The 17801-nt window shown below is 40.0% G+C and overlaps 1 protein-coding gene across 7 annotated transcripts in view; it reads right to left on the bottom strand.

The window, feature by feature from the left end:
* Positions 1-17801, bottom strand: part of DNAAF8 (dynein axonemal assembly factor 8) — a 98685-nt gene that overhangs the window by 72406 nt on the left and 8478 nt on the right. For 5 of the 7 annotated variants that reach the window (XM_030001384.1, XM_030001382.1, XM_030001387.1 and 2 more), the window contains 6 exons: positions 16606-16702; positions 16074-16212; positions 14966-15112; positions 14063-14128; positions 11414-11782; positions 9374-9533 (listed from right to left, as the gene is read on the bottom strand). In XM_030001384.1, coding sequence (XP_029857244.1) covers positions 9374-9533; positions 11414-11782; positions 14063-14128; positions 14966-15112; positions 16074-16212; positions 16606-16702 — 978 coding nt within the window. Of the gene's footprint in view, positions 1-9373; positions 9534-11413; positions 11783-11995; positions 12039-14062; positions 14129-14965; positions 15113-16073; positions 16213-16605; positions 16703-17801 lie in introns of those variants that run through there. The other 2 variants (XM_030001390.1, XM_030001389.1) reach the window with 2 other exon arrangements.

Raw genomic sequence — 17801 nt, 5'->3', positions numbered from 1 at the left:
CTGGCTCAAAAATCCCTCCCAACACAAATGAAGACAACAGAGAGATGTGATGTAGTGTGAATTACACTATTCTATCCCACTTCTGCATTAGCCTGCATTAAGGGAATTCTCAACTGCTTCACTACAGTTAATGGCTCATCTGTGTTATCAAAGATATGCATAACCCCTCTGGCAAGAGTCAAGGATCTGGCCCATAGAATATGTTAGCAGATAGATACTGTGTGATCACTCAGTACCACATAGGCACAAAAGTATTTTTGGCCCAAAATTCAACATACAGTTTTTCTGCTATCTGCAGTGAACAACACAACTCTGCAGCATCAGACATTTCCTCCTGAATAAGAATCTTGTACCCTAGGCTGTGCTTCCTGTCCTAACCTGCTCACTTCTGCTTGTCCTGCCAGTATTCCCGATGTGAGTACACAGCAGTGCCCCTGCCACACTGCCTCTCTTATGTATGCTGGTGTGTCTTACTGTGACCTCTTGCTGTCCAGGGCCTGGAACATTATTACTATTAAAGAATCTTACACAACCAGCTAATGTTCTTTTTTGGACAATATCTTTCTAGTCAGTCTGAGTTCACTAGACCAGAATTCTATGAATGAAACAAACATATCTATCAGTCAGCATTGATAGGCAAGCATAGTTAAAGCAACGATGACTTCCTTGACAGAATTGCTCTGGAATTACTTCATTAGGACATAGAATATTCTAATTAGTATTTAAAGCCAGCTAGGAGCATGTCAAATACCAGCCTAGCTTTCAGATGACTAAGGACCAATTCCAACATAATTCTAATGTTCATTAGAACACAGAACATTCATGTGGTTGTAAAGCATGTTAACTAACCAAAAGTGTTTGCAAATGGGTATTTTCACCCAAATATGTTCAAGAAAAACTGTCTAAATTGAGGCCATTTAGCTACAAGTCTGAATGCAGCTAAAAACCATCCAAATAACTGGCACAAATAACTGGTAACAAGCAGCTGTTTTACATACAATTTATTTTTTAGAAGTGGGAAAATTTTCTGACAAAGGCTCCACTCCTCAGGTAAACAAAGAACTGATCTGAAAATTGCACTAAAATTTAAATCAAAGTAAGACTGAATCCTATTTGATTTTGTTTGCTTTCTGACACATAATCATTAAAAATGAGAAGTGCCTTTTGCATGATTGGTGTTTACACTACAGTAACACTTAGAGAGGCTTGGAAGGATTCATAGCCTCACTGTGCTGGTGTTCTGAGCACACGTAACAAAAAGTTCCTCATCTAATGAGCTTATATTCCTGGTTAATGAGAAGCAGCTGAAATAAGTAAAAGAAGTTTAATTACTTACACATTTCATGTAAGCACAAGACTGGGAATCAGGAACTTGTGCCTCAGTCCTGGTGCTGGAATGGAGTATTTCTCTGTGAAACTGTGAAGTTAGGATAGTATTTCTTTATCCTAGTCCCTGTCTAGCTGGATTAATTATCAAAAGCCTGTAAAACACTCTGAAGAGGAACAGTGTAAGATTATCTCTAAACTTTCAAAATTAATCTCTGTTCCCTTTCTTTGCATTCAGAAGAGTATCCTGTCCTCTAAAACCTGAACAGTAGTATCTATATCGTCCATAGCATTGTTCTTCAAACAATTTCAGACTGCCTCACAAATAAAATGTGCCACGATTTCCAGACCCACAGCAGGGAAGGAAATTGTACATGGTCCCTTTGAAATGGGATAGAACATGGCATTGGTCCTCAGCCATCTGAAAACTAGGCTGGTATTTGACACATGATCCTCACTGGCTTTAAATACTGTTGAAATGGCTCTAGTTTGATACTCCAGGAGATTGACCATACACTTATCAATTTGGGTAAAGCCTTATTTTTTCTAGTTTTTAATCTATTTATCTTTTCAAGTATTTCCCCTGATACTCTATGGAAATCTCCCCCCCCCCAAAAAATCCCCCCAAAACTATGCTCTGCAGCTCTATCAGGTAGTTTTACCAGAGCTCAAGTGGCCTCCTTTTCAAACTATGAGCTTCCAGTTTAGAAATGGATTGTGTCCAGTTTGTCATATAGGCTCTGTGACCTTGTGTCCAGCTGCAAAATACTATGCAGATAACCCTTCAGACCTGTAAATTCTCCAAGGCAGTAAATATGGGGGGTTTATGATTCTGAGATCTCCTAGGTGCTTACAATGTCCACTGAAGCTTGTGGGAACTCCAGGTGCTTGGCACATAGCTGGCAGAGCTCTATGTTTTTAAAACAAAAACAGCAGCAGGATAATTCCACTCTATAATCTCAGATAAAGCCTTGAATTCCATTCCCTGCCACTAAGAATAATGCTTCCATAATTATTTGTGTAATAATGTGTTTACAAGTTGTGACCAAGCTTATCCCCCAGTGCGTTAAGATTTTGAACTGTAGTCCAACCTAAGTCATAATGCTAAACAAGAAGGCATAAGAAAAACTAGGATTACAGTTTAAACTATACAGCTTCTTTAACAGTAGTGTGGCTGTGTCAGACAAGCCTGTGCATCTTCTTTGAAAAACAGAGGGACAGATCCAGCCTCCTTTCATCTACAAATAGCATCACTGATCACAGCCCTGAGGTAAGGCCAGAAATTGTGAATTCAATTCTGATTCCAAGACAGACATGCATGGCAGAAAGTATTTCCCTATATAATTAAACATGACTGGCACTTCTTCATACACATTGCAAACTTATGGTAGCTATTCCTTCTGCCAACAAACACAGGACCTGTCAAAGAGCAAGACCCGAAGAGACAAAAGGTACAGAAATGGTTTTCTGTCCTCCTGCCCTCTTCTAAATGAGAAACAGAATTTAGCCCATGGACATTTTACATTATTTTCTTCTCTTCAAGTTTAATCTGAACCATCCTGATAATGTGAATGGAGGAGTATTTAGGACCTCTACTGGCAGCAAGTTCATGCATGTAATTCTGGAAACTATATTCTTTTTACTTATATTAACCTTTCCCTTAAGCAACAGCAACGAATGTTCCCATCTGTCAAGATCATGCATAAGTATATTCAAGCATAAGCCTAAACTCATTTTAATCACTTCGAAGATATGCCAAGGAATATAAAGGATTAAATATTTCACATTTTCCTGGGGCCATTTCAAACTCCAATCAGAGAAACAGCACTGAAAGCAGTCATTTCTTTGTAAAGACCTGACTGTTCAATTCGTTCCATAGATAGAAAGTGCAATGGACAAAGGTGGGAGCCCCTGTGAAACCATCAGACTGGATCTCCAAGCAGAAGTTTAAATGGAAGGTTCTCTACGGCTTTTTGGTGGTCCTGTTGCATTCAGTACAGAAGCTGAGTTTCCTGGTTCTGAGCATATATACAATTTGGCTGAGAAACCTACTGAAGCAGACAACAGGTTATTAAAGCAGGATTACTGTATGTAATTTTTTGACTGCTTTGGTTCTGTGAGCAGAACTACTGAGAAGAGTCATCAGCCTGTAAAGTTCCTGACTTGCTTTAATTTTTTGCCCTTAGAGTGCCAAAGTACACACTTCCATAACATCTCTTACTCAGAGAACATGGAGAGCAAGCAAGCAGACTCTGCCTGTGTAAAGGATGTTGTTTATAACAAAGACATTTGAAGCCTGGATTCTCTGCTTTGCCTATTAAGGCAAATCCTTAGGATAGATCTGTGCCATCCTGAGCCATTGCAGAGGCAGCAGCAGCCTCAGCTCTTCCGGCTTGCTGACTACAGCCAAGGAAACCATAAACTAGCTAAGCTCAACCTAAGCATAAAGTACTGTGCCAGCAAATCCCCCCCCATTTGCTTTCACTGGTACCAAGTGGGAAGATGAAGAGGAGGCCAGAAATACAGGCTCTGTGCCAGCTAACAGTCACGTATGCTAGAAAAACCTTTTCTTGGGAGCTTCCATGCTATTCTGGATCCTGTGTGCTGGACGGGTGGTACAAACAGGAATCTTGGCCTTCTGTTTTTGCATGCTAAATTTAACTACATCTCTAATTGCCTTAGTTTATTTTTAAGCCTTTCTTGAGTTGAGGCAGCAGGTTCATTAAGTACAAGAGATTTTAATCTTGTTTCAGGAACTCATTAAATACCTCACTGTAAAAAAAGGGAGGAATTCAGGGGCCATCTGCTGGCTGTTTGGCACATCACTGCTGGCCACAACCCCGCAGAGTCAGTCCAAGAGAGTGAGAAGACCTAGAGTGAAGCACAAGCCAAATTCAGCTCTGATGTCAGAAAAAGATTTAGTGTGTAGGAAATATTTTGCAATTTTTACAATTAATGGGTTTTTTTAAAGCTATAGTAAAATAATAGCAAGAGCTAAATGCTGGGTTCGATTACATTCACACAGTTGCAAACGTAGCAATTGCTTTGGTTCAGTGTAAATGAAAACATTTGGTCACAGGGCAATTTATACTTACGAGATCAGTTTTAGAGTAATACAGTTATAGAAAAATTCAGTTACTGTGTCACAAGATCATTATAACTGAAATAAGATTTTACAGTTTTCCTCGACTTCTCCAAATATGTATATTGCACCACTTTGTTGGAAATAAATTGGCTTTTCTGTACAGAACTAGCACAAAATACATTCCTTTCATAACTGGTAGATCAGGCCTTTGTACATCCTTTCTACCGAGACATGAATTTCACTTTCTTACGGTTCTTTTCCTTTATGCATTTTCCACACAGCAATAAAAGTGGAGATTTTTTTAAAATACTGCTTAGGACATCACCTAAGCGCATTCATGTAAGCAGCTCTACGATGGAGTTGGTAAGATGCCCAAGTAGTATGGTCCAGCTGGTAAACTGTTGGGTTGGGATCCTGGGACCCACAGCCAACGTCCTTGAGCAACCCTTTGTGCTCAGGTAAGATGTAAGAAAAGGGCAATTTCCAGTGTTGATGCCAGCACTACTGCCTTAAAAAGATCAAGACACCCATACAATAGTAATGGAAATCACAGGCACCTATTTTAGTAGCACAGGTAAAGAATCATAAGCATTTCACTGACAACTGTGCAGACAGAGGCACTTACTACATAAAAAAATATATGGTACCAGTAACTGAACTCAAAATATTTCTACAAGTTTTGGAAATCAACCTCTACTTTCAGTCATACTGTGCTAATCCTGGGTAGCTGTCACAGTAACTGAAAATACAATGCTTCAGCACTACTCTTGATGGTAAGTATGACCCAGGAATTTTGTCAGGGATTTTCCTATTGAAGTGATACCAGATCAAAGTGACAATAAGGCCGTAAAAGGGCAAGGAAGATTTTGACCATACTCTATTGTTAATTTTAGCTTTGTGGGAATGCAAGCAGAAAATCTGTTGGTTAAGAATTTTACCTGACATCAGTGAGCTGAGTCAACAGTGTATTAATATAAAAAAAAGTACCAATTTTGACAGAAAGGTTATAAAGTCTATGTTTACAAGATGGAAAAGAAAGTATCCACATAATATATTTGTTAAGCTAGAATGACTTGCATGCCTGAACATTTTTGTTTTGTAAGCCAGCTGTAAGGCGAAGCTGCAATAAGATGACAATCATGGTAATACAATTACTAATACAAGGTTAGCCAAAATGATTGCATAGCCAAGAAAAATTAGATGCCTCAGTATGAGTCAACACATTCATTTTCCAAACAGTTTGGCTGTACAAGGTAGATAAAACAGTGCTTATAAGGTACGGGTAACAAGGTGGTTCCTAACAGCTTTCAAACTACATTATCTTGTTCTGCCATATAACGATAAAACAAGAAAGGTAGAGAGAGAATCAAACCGAAGCCCTGCTGAAACCTCCTATTTTGGCCCAATAATAAAAGAGCTTAATAAAAGCTAAAAACTAGTTGCTATCTGTTAAATTAATTCCATAGCTGGATGTAAAGTAACAGGGCCATGAGCACCACCCCCTGCAGTGGTTTAGCTGCCTGTGTTCAAGGCCAGTTCTGACACAAGCTCAAGTGTGTAACTTTAGGTGAAACTGCTGTGAAACAAGCTGTGTGAAGCCTCTGCTGGGCCCTATCCTCTTTGCTTGGGAGCTGCGTTTAAGCTGAGACACTTGGCCCTTGATCCTTGACTGAGCTACACTGCAGCTATACCTTTGCCTGGCCTCACTACACTCATCTGAACCCTGCCCTTAACTAACTGATTTGATTTGTGGCTTGATCTCAGACCTGCTTCATCACTACAGATTTCCTGGGTGATCACGGGGCTGCTGGCTGGCCTTGCATACTGTCACTGGACCCAGTCCTGTCCCTGACTTGATTTTCTGGCCTTGATCTTGGACCTGCCTCATTACCACAGACTTGCCAACTGGTTACCCTCAACGGACCTGCTCTGCTTTTCTTGTTTGGGTAAGGTGGGACTGCTCTCCTTGCTGGTGAGGTCTCTGCCCCTGCCTGCCTTGCTGTCACCTGCAGCTCCTGGCTTGTCTTCCCTTATAGAGTAACCAGCTTGTGCTGCTCCCTGACATAAAACTCAGATACGAGCCTGGCAAAAGTAACAACTGTTATCTGGATCCCACCTAGTGGGAATGTAATACGGAAATCAACATTAGTACTAAGTTACTCTATCATAATACACATGATGAATAAAATGACAGATCAAACCCATTTCATTTTACACCCTCCATTTAACTGTTTTACATACTGCGCAGCATTTCTTCTCTGTCTCCCTTGTCAATAACACTCTGCTCAAATACCGAAACAAACCCTATGCATGTTACTCTAAACTACTAATTCAACCTGACCTTACAGCATGGATCACATCACCACTCTGCTGGCTGTCAGCAGAACTGTAGATGCTTAAATCAGTTCTGAATTAGATCCAAAGGTTAAAATGTGGTTAAGGGGCCCACTTTCAGAAGAGATCAACTCATGCCAGTCTTAAGTTTCACTGAAAGTTTGGGTGGTGGAGGGGAGCAGGAAAAAGAAAATAATAAAAAAAGTTCTTCAGGTTCTTCCATGCATTTTAAAAGATAAGAGAGGTGGGCCAGACTGCAAAAGTATTCAGACACCTAAAGACACAGACTTGACAGGCAGAATTCTTAGAATGAACCCAGTGATTTCCAGGGGAACTTGGCACTTGCATGTCTTGAAAATACCACTGGATATCAGCCCCTTGTTTAGATGCTGAAGTACCTCTGAAAGTTAGTTCTTAGTCTCCTAAGTTACCCGCAGTGTTTTGAAAGTGTTCTTCCCAAACCTGATTCTCATTTATATTACTGCTTCCTACAGAGTTTGACTGAACTAGGTTAAGAAAAAGAGACAACAGCACTAAATCTGAATTTCACTGCTTTTAAATTTTAGACAAGAACTCTAATGTAACCCTAATGCAGCTTTTTAAATTTCCTTTGCATTTCTTTCCCAGCACCTCTGCTACAGTAATTGCAGAATTTCTAAACTTTCCCTCTGATTATTATTCAATTCAATTATTTATGTACATTATAAATGGTCAGAGGAATTCTGGAAACTATGACAAGTGTTCCAGATCTAAACATCTATCATTGCCAAAACAAAGGACTTAAAAAAAAACAAATTTGAAAGTGTGCTACTCTGTCAAACACTGTGGTTTGTTCTTTGAATATACATGTTTATATATAGATATTAGATATTTTCACTGAGGCACAGCTGCCAAATCACAGCTTCTTAGTTTTAAATGTCAAAACATTCTAGTTTTTCTGTCTTCCTATGTGCAGCAAAGGAAAAAAGAAAGAAAAGAAAAACCTGTTCTAATTCAAAGAAAAAATGCTGCTGTCAAGATGAATTTCAAGTAATCTTATAAATGACTGTTGTATTTGATAGATGATGCTGATACATTTTTCATTCTTAATTTTAATGATTAATATATCTGAAGAAGAACTAAGAGCAAAGTTGCCCACAGAACGCAGTTGTTATGGGTTGTGCTGATTTTGTTTCTACCAACAGTGCCTTGTAAGTTCAGGCAGGTTTTCCTCAAGCAGGCTGTCAGTTTACGTACCAGTTAGCTATTTCTACAGGCATCAGAAGGTGAGTAAATCCTAGGCTGGTTAGCTTTTGCCAATTTCTATGCTGCCATGACTAGCTGGCAGTAATATCATTAAATCTATAATGGGCATATTTACACTGCAATTCAGTTACAGCAAGACTACAGTGTAGATATACCCTGAGCCGTACTTGAGAGAAACCGCATTACCAAGCAGTTATCTTCATTTTATTGGCTTCAGCACAGCAAATATTGGAAATGACCAAGATAGGGAACAATTCAGCAATCACTTGGTGCATTGTCAGGAATGAGTTAGCAAGGCTCAAGTATATTTCTGATGAGCAAGTAAGAGCCTGCATGTTAATAAGGGCTAACTGGAATTTGGTGGTACCTCCCAGCAGACTGAGTAAGGAGCAAGCCTGAAGACTAGATTCACAACCTTTACAACCTTCAAAAGAGAGCTCTGTGCAGTGCACTGTCCTTGCCAGAGCAGGCTGACAGAGGGAAATTCAGCTGTCAGTTTGTCAGTCCTTTACTTCTCATCAGTGATTAATCCAGTGTTAAAAATGAGCTTTCAATCTGCAGAAATACAGTAGTCAACTGCTTACAAAACAAACAAATCTGAACAGTCCATCACCCAATTTAGGGCTGTAAGGTCTTTCAACTTTTGTACTGACAGAAGAGCTTTGTTATTGCTATTAGCCCAAATAAATCATTATGGTGGACTCACGGACAAATTCTGGAGTTTCTTCATCTCCTCTTACCTTCTCAGCTGGCCTTGTGCTCAGTGAAATCAGTGCAAGGATGAATTAGGACTACATATACAAATCTTCTGAGGAAGAAAAACAGGCCTGTCCTCTGAGCCATATTTCAGGCTCTGGGAAGTATCAGGATAATTTCATACTCCCTTAATCAGGACATCAGCCAAAAGCAAAACCTATTACTAAAACCACAATCCTCAAAACCTACCCACAAAATTGAAATATAAAGCTGCTAGGGGCAGACAACCAGACAGGACTCAGCCTAGGCTTTGCTTTAGAAGTATGACAGTAAAAATGTTTTACTTTTTAAAAAAAGTTATGAAAAATCACGTGTGAAAGTCTGGCTCCCGTGAAGTAGATGACACTGAGCCCACTGACTTCAGCAAGGCAGGACTCCTGCCATAGCCCAACATGTCAAATCTGGTGGGCAGCTGTATGGGGAGCACTAACCATACAGGAAAGGTGAGAAAAATATTATTAGCGTGAGAGAAGAGCTGTAGGCCTGCTGATCTCATCAGCTAGTGGTGCTCCATAACAAACAGATTTTAAATAATGCAATGAAAATTACTTTTTTGCTTCTAGGATCACACTTGCATTTGGCTAGGAAGCCATTCTGAAAGGGACAGTCCTACACTGAACTACTAACCATGTGGAACAAAACGGGGGTTTTCTCTGCCATGGGCTGCTTTCCAGTAACTGACTGCTGAGGCTGCAATCTCTCCAGCTGCTCTTGGAATCTGTGTCTCCTGTGTCTCTCTTTCATCTGTTCTTCCTTTTGGGATAGCTCTCTTTTACTTTCTTCTGCCCTGAAAAATACACAGATTCTGCTTTGCTTAAGCTTTTCACTTTGGAGAAAAAGCACCTTTGTTCATCTGCTTGCATTTCTTTTTTCTTGTATTTATACCACACACTTGAGGGTGAATCATGACATGAAAGGCTAAAATAGATTTAGAAAGCGCGTATGGTGTTTGTGGGGGGACACAAGAACTTGTCACTGGATGAAATCATCTCTCTAAAAAAAAAAACAAACCAAAGAAAAGGAGCAGACCTCAAACCTCTGACAACTGGTGACAATCTATTTGGAGACCGGAACTCCATTAAGCAGAGGCGTGTTTGTGATGTTTCACTCCCCATCTCCACACCAAAATTCTCAGTCTAACTCCATTTCCCTTCTTATCTGCTATAATACAGTGACAAGTTTCCCCTGAACCAAGGCCTTCCATCTTTCTATATTTTGATGTCTGCAGAAAGATTTTATCTGCCATTTCCATGGCAAATAATATGTTCAATTTCTTCTGAATTCTTCAATTCTTCCCCAGGTGCCCCAACAATTATTAGAAGAGCAAGAAAGAAAACTGAAATTTGTCAAAATCATTGTGAGCTATTACTCAGCAACAATAAATAACCCAGATTCTTGCCAAGCCATGGTCTGCCATCTATGTGGCACTCTAACTGGTAGACAAAACGGAGTTTTATAGAACTGATGGAAGCAATGAGCTTTAATGTCAGGAATCCCATAGAGAAAAAAACCTGCAACCAACCATCTGCCATTTAAACCAAGTACAGTAGCTGAAGTGTCTAAGTGGCAGGGTAGGCAATGGTTTAACACTGAAAAAGTAATAGTCTCTAGAGCAGGCAGATTCTAATTCTTTCAAGGGCTCATATGTCAAAGTCAAAATGTTAAATTTCACCCTGAAAATAGCAGGCAGAATATAACCTTTGAAAAGTCAGTATAATGGAGCTCTCCCAAATAGCTGGGCAGGTGCATAAGGCAACCACCTGATTTCACTTTAAAATTAGACCTTATGCAGAATATGCTACATTAAACCAAGCCCAAGGAGGCAGAGGTCCAGATAACTCTATTTCCTCAATTGATACCATTCTTATTTCTCCCCCCCTCCCTTTTTTGAAGCTTTCCAAGATATTCCTGTGGTATAACCCATTCCTCATGGGTGTACTACTTTGTCCCTCTAAGCTCTTGCACTTTTCTTGATGCCAAAGAGTCAGAATTGCTTTGTTTGGGAGAAAAGTTACATGGGGAGACATGATACATCTTCCAATTTGTAAAAGGCTTTTTATGCTGAGAAACAGAATAAACCATTTTCCATACTTCCTAGGAACACAACAAAAAATAAGCTTAAATTGGAGATAGGATAATTTAAATTAGACTTAAAGAAAAGCTTTACAATTGTAAGGATAATTAAGCAGCAAAAGGTACTACCTGGGGAGTCAAGGAATCCTCACTACTGAGGATTTCAAGACCAAGTTATATGAAGACCTGCCAGGAAAGGATTAGATTTTACCTCACTCTGTGTTGGTACAGGGAGACAGACCCTTCCAGACATATTTTCTATGATGCTATGCTTAGTAAATCTCAGTACTGTTTTTCATAAAGGACATCAATACAGTGTTATCCTCCTCTTACATAGAATATAAACATTAGTTGGCTAAATTCACTATGTCAGAAGTGCCATAGCATGTCTAATCCCAGGCCAGTTCACTGACCTACTAAGTCTGGCTGCCTTTAAACCTTTAAGCAATAGCTGCCAGGATTGGTTGTCTTTCTAGGTAAGAAAACCAGACATCCTTTTGCTCAAACTTACAGAGTGGATAAGTAATGTTCTTTAATCTTAGACAATTAGACAAGCCATAATCAAAACCAGTTACAACTTTTCTTGTGTGATACCTTGGCGATTCTGTTGTAGTTAGAGGAGACGCTGGAGCATTTCCTGAATTTTGAACCTTCTCAGCTTCCATTTTGTTTTCTTTTTCTATGTCAGCTCCATTGCCCCCATGGCTTGACAAGGGGGTATTTCTTTTCTCTGATTTCAATCTCATCGGTTTCCTGGGAATCACCTTATTTGTCTCTTGCCTCACTTTACAATATTGGTTTTGACTTGTTTTAGAGGAACCTATCTCTTCCAGACTTTCTGGATCCTGTTTTATGCCTTCAAGTTTTTCAGCCAGGGTAGATGTTTTATGAAGAAGCTCTGAGGCTTCTTTACGGGCTGTATGGAGTTGTTGCAGTAGCAGGCTTTTCCCTGAGAAATCCCTCCTGCAAAGAAAATAAACCTCTGATTTAATCAAGATAAAGTATTATATGAATAAATTCAAGCTCTGAGGAACTTCTCATATGAGCGACAGCTCCAAACAAGGACTGGGCATCTACACGAATAATAGCTATTGGTAATAGCAGCACCAGCACACAGGCAACACAAAACACTACAGTGACAGAACATGAAAGTGGTCTTACTGGTAATTTACTTACCTCTTCTGCATTTCAGGCACAATGCACACCTACTAGAAGAGCCCTGGAGAAATGTAATGTTGGCATGGAAATTAGAGTCTACAGAGTTTTGTTGCCTTTGGATACAGGGGTTGGGATTCAAATACATACATAAGAAAAGTTCTTCTAATAACTTTTAGGATTTTTGAGAGTTTGACTTAATTTCATCCCTGTCACTTCCAGGTTAATAAGACTGCTAAACTGCCAGCAACCACAACATTGTGATAGTATTCTGTTCTGAAATGTCCTATCATGACATAATGGGCATATATGGTTATTTTGTCTTGCAGTTCTGTTCAATGATGAGTCTCCCAAGTCACCTGCTACAGGATGACTACCATCAATTTGTAGCTCATCTGGTGATTATGAGAAAATAATATATGTTATTTTAGTGGTAGCTGAAAAGTAGGCAGACTGAGTAACAGAATGTTTGAGTTGGATATTAGTGATTCGGTTAGGTGGTGTGTATGCATACACAGCATTGTACTGCTGTACTTATCTAAACTAAACCTATGCTTCTCAGAACAAAGAAAAAACAGATGGAGAGTATTCTTTCTCCTTAAGGATCTCACATCTCCTGCCACCATATCCAGAACCATCAAATCAACATTTAACATTGATGGCTGGACTACTAAGGAGTATGCCTAAGTAGTGGTAATTGTAGGAGACCGCCATGTATTGGAGAGCAGCCTTATAGTATAGTGCTAGAGATGGCACTGATTACCTGAGCACTCCAGGGATAAACCAACAGCGTATTTTCTAGCCTAAGTGCCTGGAGATCAAGACAACTAACCCTCCAAGGTCCTAATATGTAGGTATATTGTACTACAGAATACGTAGTCCTGTTTAATAATTTCATCCAGACAAGAGTGAAACTGGCATTGACCCCTTGTAAATGAGATCAGAATCTTGCCCTACTGAGACCATGAGGTTTTCTTATTTAGAAACAGAACAGAATAGCATTTGCCAGGCATTTCATTTCTGTCTGTTCTTTAGCAACATTAAACCGAATCAAAATCCAATCAGCTAAGCTCTGCTCTCCATCACTCCAGATTGACACTGATGCAACTTCTGCATTTGCATCAGTGCCAGTGAGAGTTCCCCAAGCATCATCTTGCTCCTGCTTTATGTTGCCTTTGGATTAGATGTTCTAAATTATATTGAGTGTTTAGGCTCTGTTCCTTGTCGAATCATTTATTCTTTCACACCATTTAAAAAAAAAAAAAAAAAAAAAAAAGAATAATTGGCTGGCACAACAATACAAATGTTCTGCTTGTCCTCTGCACTGCTGTAATGTGAATTTACATGCATCAGACTTCTAAATGCAATCCAGAGCATAAATGCACTAAGATGCTTAAAGCTTGACATATCTGCTTCACATTAAACAAACGTCTAACAACCTATGGGTATGAATCAAGCCCTGAGTTTAGCAACAGGAAAAGGCTGGCATCTGTGCATATTGAAGAATTTACAGTTCAGGATTCCATCCATCACACTCTCTCCCCTTTCCTCTCTTCCACTCCCCTCCAGTTAAGGAGAATTGAGAGCATCCCTGCCCACACAATGTATTCAATATTCTCTTTAAATCAAGATCTATTCTAGCCTATTTTATTGTTTCTAAAAATAATGGTTTGTCTGAGTCAACTCCCTACAATATTTTCAAGGTTTGGTTCTGAGTCATTTAAAAACCAGTTCTCATGTCACTCAAACAAGTCTGGAGAAAGAGCCAGGCTTCCCAGCCACCCAGGTCTACTCTATTTGTCTTTTGAGCTGTTTCCATGCAGCTGTACAGGAACAAGGTGCTATACTGCCTCAAGGATCAACAACTACTTTCCTGCTTCAGTATCTTTACCATGCAACAGAAAGAATGATCTCCTTGTGGCCAGATTGAAGCACTTTCATTATTGGGCTTTTTTGCTGTGAAGGCCAGGAATGGAGATATTTCAGTAGGAGAGCTCTCACTCTAATCACTGTTAGGGCAATTATTTTAGTTTCAGCAAAAAATTAACATTGTATCATTTGAACTAGGGTCCTGGTAAAGAAACTTACATTCTCCTTTCTGCTTCATCCTTAACTGTCATAGTCTCTTCTTCTTCAGTGGAGCTGTCACTGGCACTATGAAACAAATTAGACTCTATTAGTTAACTCTGTTCCAACTGCGTGTTGGCTTTTCATCATTTCTAGGATGCAAATTCAGAACCATTATGAAAAAGGGAGAGATACTTTCAGGGAATATCTCCAGGTGTTATGGATAGTTCTTCACACTATTACTCTAGCAAAAAAAAAAAAAAAAAAAATCAGGCAACTACATCAAAATGTGTTAGCTGTTTGTTAACTGTTAGCTTTTTATTAACTACAAGTTTTCATCTGGTGACTGTTTTCTTCAACCCTTTGCTGCAGCAAATATACATCCTGAGAAGGGAGCAAACAGCTACCTCAGACACCATTAGCTCTCAGGGAAAGGACATGTTTGCCAGATTCTGTTGCAGACTGAGAAGAATTTGGCCTCCTATAACAGCCTATAAGGCCCTCTTCTCACGCAGGAGACAGAAATCAGCACCTACAGTTGCTTTACAGGAACACAGCAAATGATGTCCGTTTTGTGCACAGTGCTGTCAGAATGCTAGCCCAATTCAGCTGCAAGCATTGCTTTGCAGTCACTGCCTACTCCTTTATAGATGGAAACTTTCTAAATGTTATTTCCTTGGATGATTTGCATGTCCTTTCTGTGCTGCCTGCATCCCCACACATTTACTTGTTCTGAGACAAGTTATTCTCTCCTGAGAATGTCTGTGCTCAGATAGGGGCTCAGCCTTCCTACTAAGGTCACAGAGGTGTGGAAGAAGAAAACACTTTTAAAGTTACATTTCACAAGTATGAGATGCAGAGAGAAGGTTTCAGTTTCGTGCTTTTTGTTACTTACTTCTCACTAACAATAAAGCCAGAATTTACCTTTGTCTCTCATCAGGGAATGTTACTGACTTCTGCGGTTTAGCGTCTCTTAAATCTATGTACACGGTTACAGGCTCTGGCAGGCACCGTAACTTCATCATGTCTGTGCTTAGAGAACTTCGTGAAGATGATAGCAAGGCAACATCCCTAAGTATAGAAAACACTGTTTCAGCATGTCCTCCGCCTTATCCAGACAAGAAGTCCTGCAGGGCATGGATTATGATCAAAATTGGACTGTGAAAGGAGCTTTGTGCTTGGCTACTGTACTGATTCAAACTCTGCTTCCACCACCTTTCAAAGCTGAACTCAAAGACTCAGCTTCCCCTGAGGAATACAGACCACAGGCAGCATGATGAGGGATATTTAGTTCTCAAAAAACTGACAACGTCAAATTGTTCTGTAGAACAAAGGCAGGCAGTTATAGTACCAAAGAGCTTACAAGTTTTAAAAGCCCAGTGGCAATCAGTAAAAACAGGTCCCTTTCCCCCCTCTGCCTCCTTTGGCAATTCTGTTTTATCCTTCAGAGCATACAAAGTGCAAACCATCTTCATGGCTCTCCCTGCTCTGGCAATGAGGATACTTTTCACCTTCCCCTCTACAGGCTTGTTTCACTATTGTTTCCTCTGTGCTGCCACCACTGATGTCATTCCCTCCAAACAGTCTGGAAATCTACTTCCTTCACACAGAATCCTCCAAGATGCACTGACATCTCCACTGATACCTACAAAAAAATCATCCTGTATATTTTAGCTAAATTGAGGTACCAGAAAGAGAAACTGGTACCCTAGATGACAAAAAACATGGCCGCAATAACTTGCTTAGCCTTGTTTTCCTGCCTTTCCCCTTTGTCCCAAGTGTCTAGTAAGGTCCAGACAAAGGTGGTTGTTGATGGAGAATGCTAAGGTGGCAGGATACTGACCATTGATCATCAAATGTACATGGATGACTGAGCCAGTTTTTCCCTTTAACATCCCTGTAGCATATTCCAACTATAATACCAGCTTTCTGCAGAGGCTACAGAGAAAAGCACCTATAGAACACTGTGAGTTTCCAAGTATCCCCACTGGCAGTCACGATTACCTAGTATATATGACAGAAAAGGACCTACTTATTCTCTTGCTGTTCTTGAAAGGAGGAGAGCTTGGCTGATGGCCACCTCCAGTGTGGAGACACTGTCCTGGACTGCCTGGCACACAGCTCTTCTAGCTTTTCCATGAGCTGATTTTCAGACCTACTCCTGAAGGTCTCTATGGAAGAGCAAGAAAAAGAATAACCAGTTGTGGTCTTCTGCCATGGGATCATCCACTATACCCTTTCCCCATTTTCACATTGTCCCTTTATCTACAGCTTGTCAGAAGGGGAATGATAAAGATACTATTGTTATCTGGCTCCAACACACTTCAAACCTTCATCCACCTTGTCTGATTTGCTCTTAGGCCATGACAGGCCACAAAGCACTGGTTTCAAGCTACGAAAGCTAGATGAAATCTTGAGGGGGGGCTAATTAAACATGTTTTACAGAGGCATTAAAAAAACCACTAAGATTTCAATATTCAAGATGATGACTTAAACACAGGAGCCTGAGTTTTATTTATTTTTATACATTTTCACCAAAGTTGGTATTAATTTAGCAATGTTACCATGATCTACTGAGGAGAAAGCAACTTCTGCATGAGTGTTATCTTTCTGCTTCTCCAGCTCCTCGGGAATCTTGTCTAGATCCCTTTTTTCAATATTCTGAAAGAAGACAGTCAAAATGTGATGGAAAATTCACTCCCAAAAGACTGCTACAAAATAAAAGTCCCTTTGACTCACATTCTTTGTAGTAACTCCATCAAATTCTTCTGGCACATATAAATGCACAAATGGCATGGAAGTTCACCTTACTCATCTCCAGTACTATGTCACTATCACTTGTCAATAGATGAACCAGTGTGTCACTCCGAACACAGTTGCTTCAGCATGAACCTCAACAACTGGCATGACTAACAAAAGGATATTTACTGTTTCAACACTGCTTGCTTCATGGCATTGCAAAGGCTCTGCACATCTAGCATAGCCAAGTGCAGTACAATTACTAAGAGAAACCAGTGAAGGATTAACCAATGTTCACTCAACTATAACAAAGGTGGAGTACCTTCTCCTTTCCCACTTAAAACTGCAAAGTCTAGAAGATGTTTCTAGAATGGACTGAACTGACAGCTCCTTAAAAGGAGAAACATAAGTCCATCCTAAATATCCATCTGACCTGTCTTGCCATAAGCTGGGACATAACTCATGTTATGTCCTCCACATGGCTCAGTCTTCCACATGCATTCTCACATGGTGGAGTCTTTCCAACAGCAAGTACTCCCCTTCATCCCTCAAACCCACTTACAGTACCAGATCACCACATATTTTATTTCCCTCTGTTCATCCCTCCAAGTACCTTTCTTCACCCTTTCACCATCTCCAAAAGATGATGCCCCTAACTACACTGCCAGCTTCCTTTAAGCAGTTCCACAAGGAAGTGCTGTAATGAAAGGAATGCATTTACTCTATCTCTTTGGACAGTGCATCTATCCAGCTGCTTCATCTTCTGCTGAGGCTTTTTCTCTGAGAATCATGAACCCTTTTGATACAGGCTACAGAAAACCACTGGAGATAGTAAAACAGATTTAAAAGATGGCCTGATACAAGACCAAGCATACATATTCTGATCCTGAATAATGCTGAGAACTTCTCACTGCCACAAACATGAGAAGGAATTTTGGCTTTTCAGTTCTTTGAGATGCGGCCCAGAGCCTTTTCCTCCCCCTCCAACTTCTGACCAGGGCAAATTTCCATTCCTCTAGGT

Source organism: Aquila chrysaetos, chromosome 25, assembly GCF_900496995.4.
Source record: "Aquila chrysaetos chrysaetos chromosome 25, bAquChr1.4, whole genome shotgun sequence".
Lineage (NCBI taxonomy): Eukaryota > Metazoa > Chordata > Aves > Accipitriformes > Accipitridae > Aquila > Aquila chrysaetos.
The sequence above is the reverse complement of the archived record's forward strand: the minus strand, read 5'-3'. Positions and strand labels throughout refer to the sequence as shown.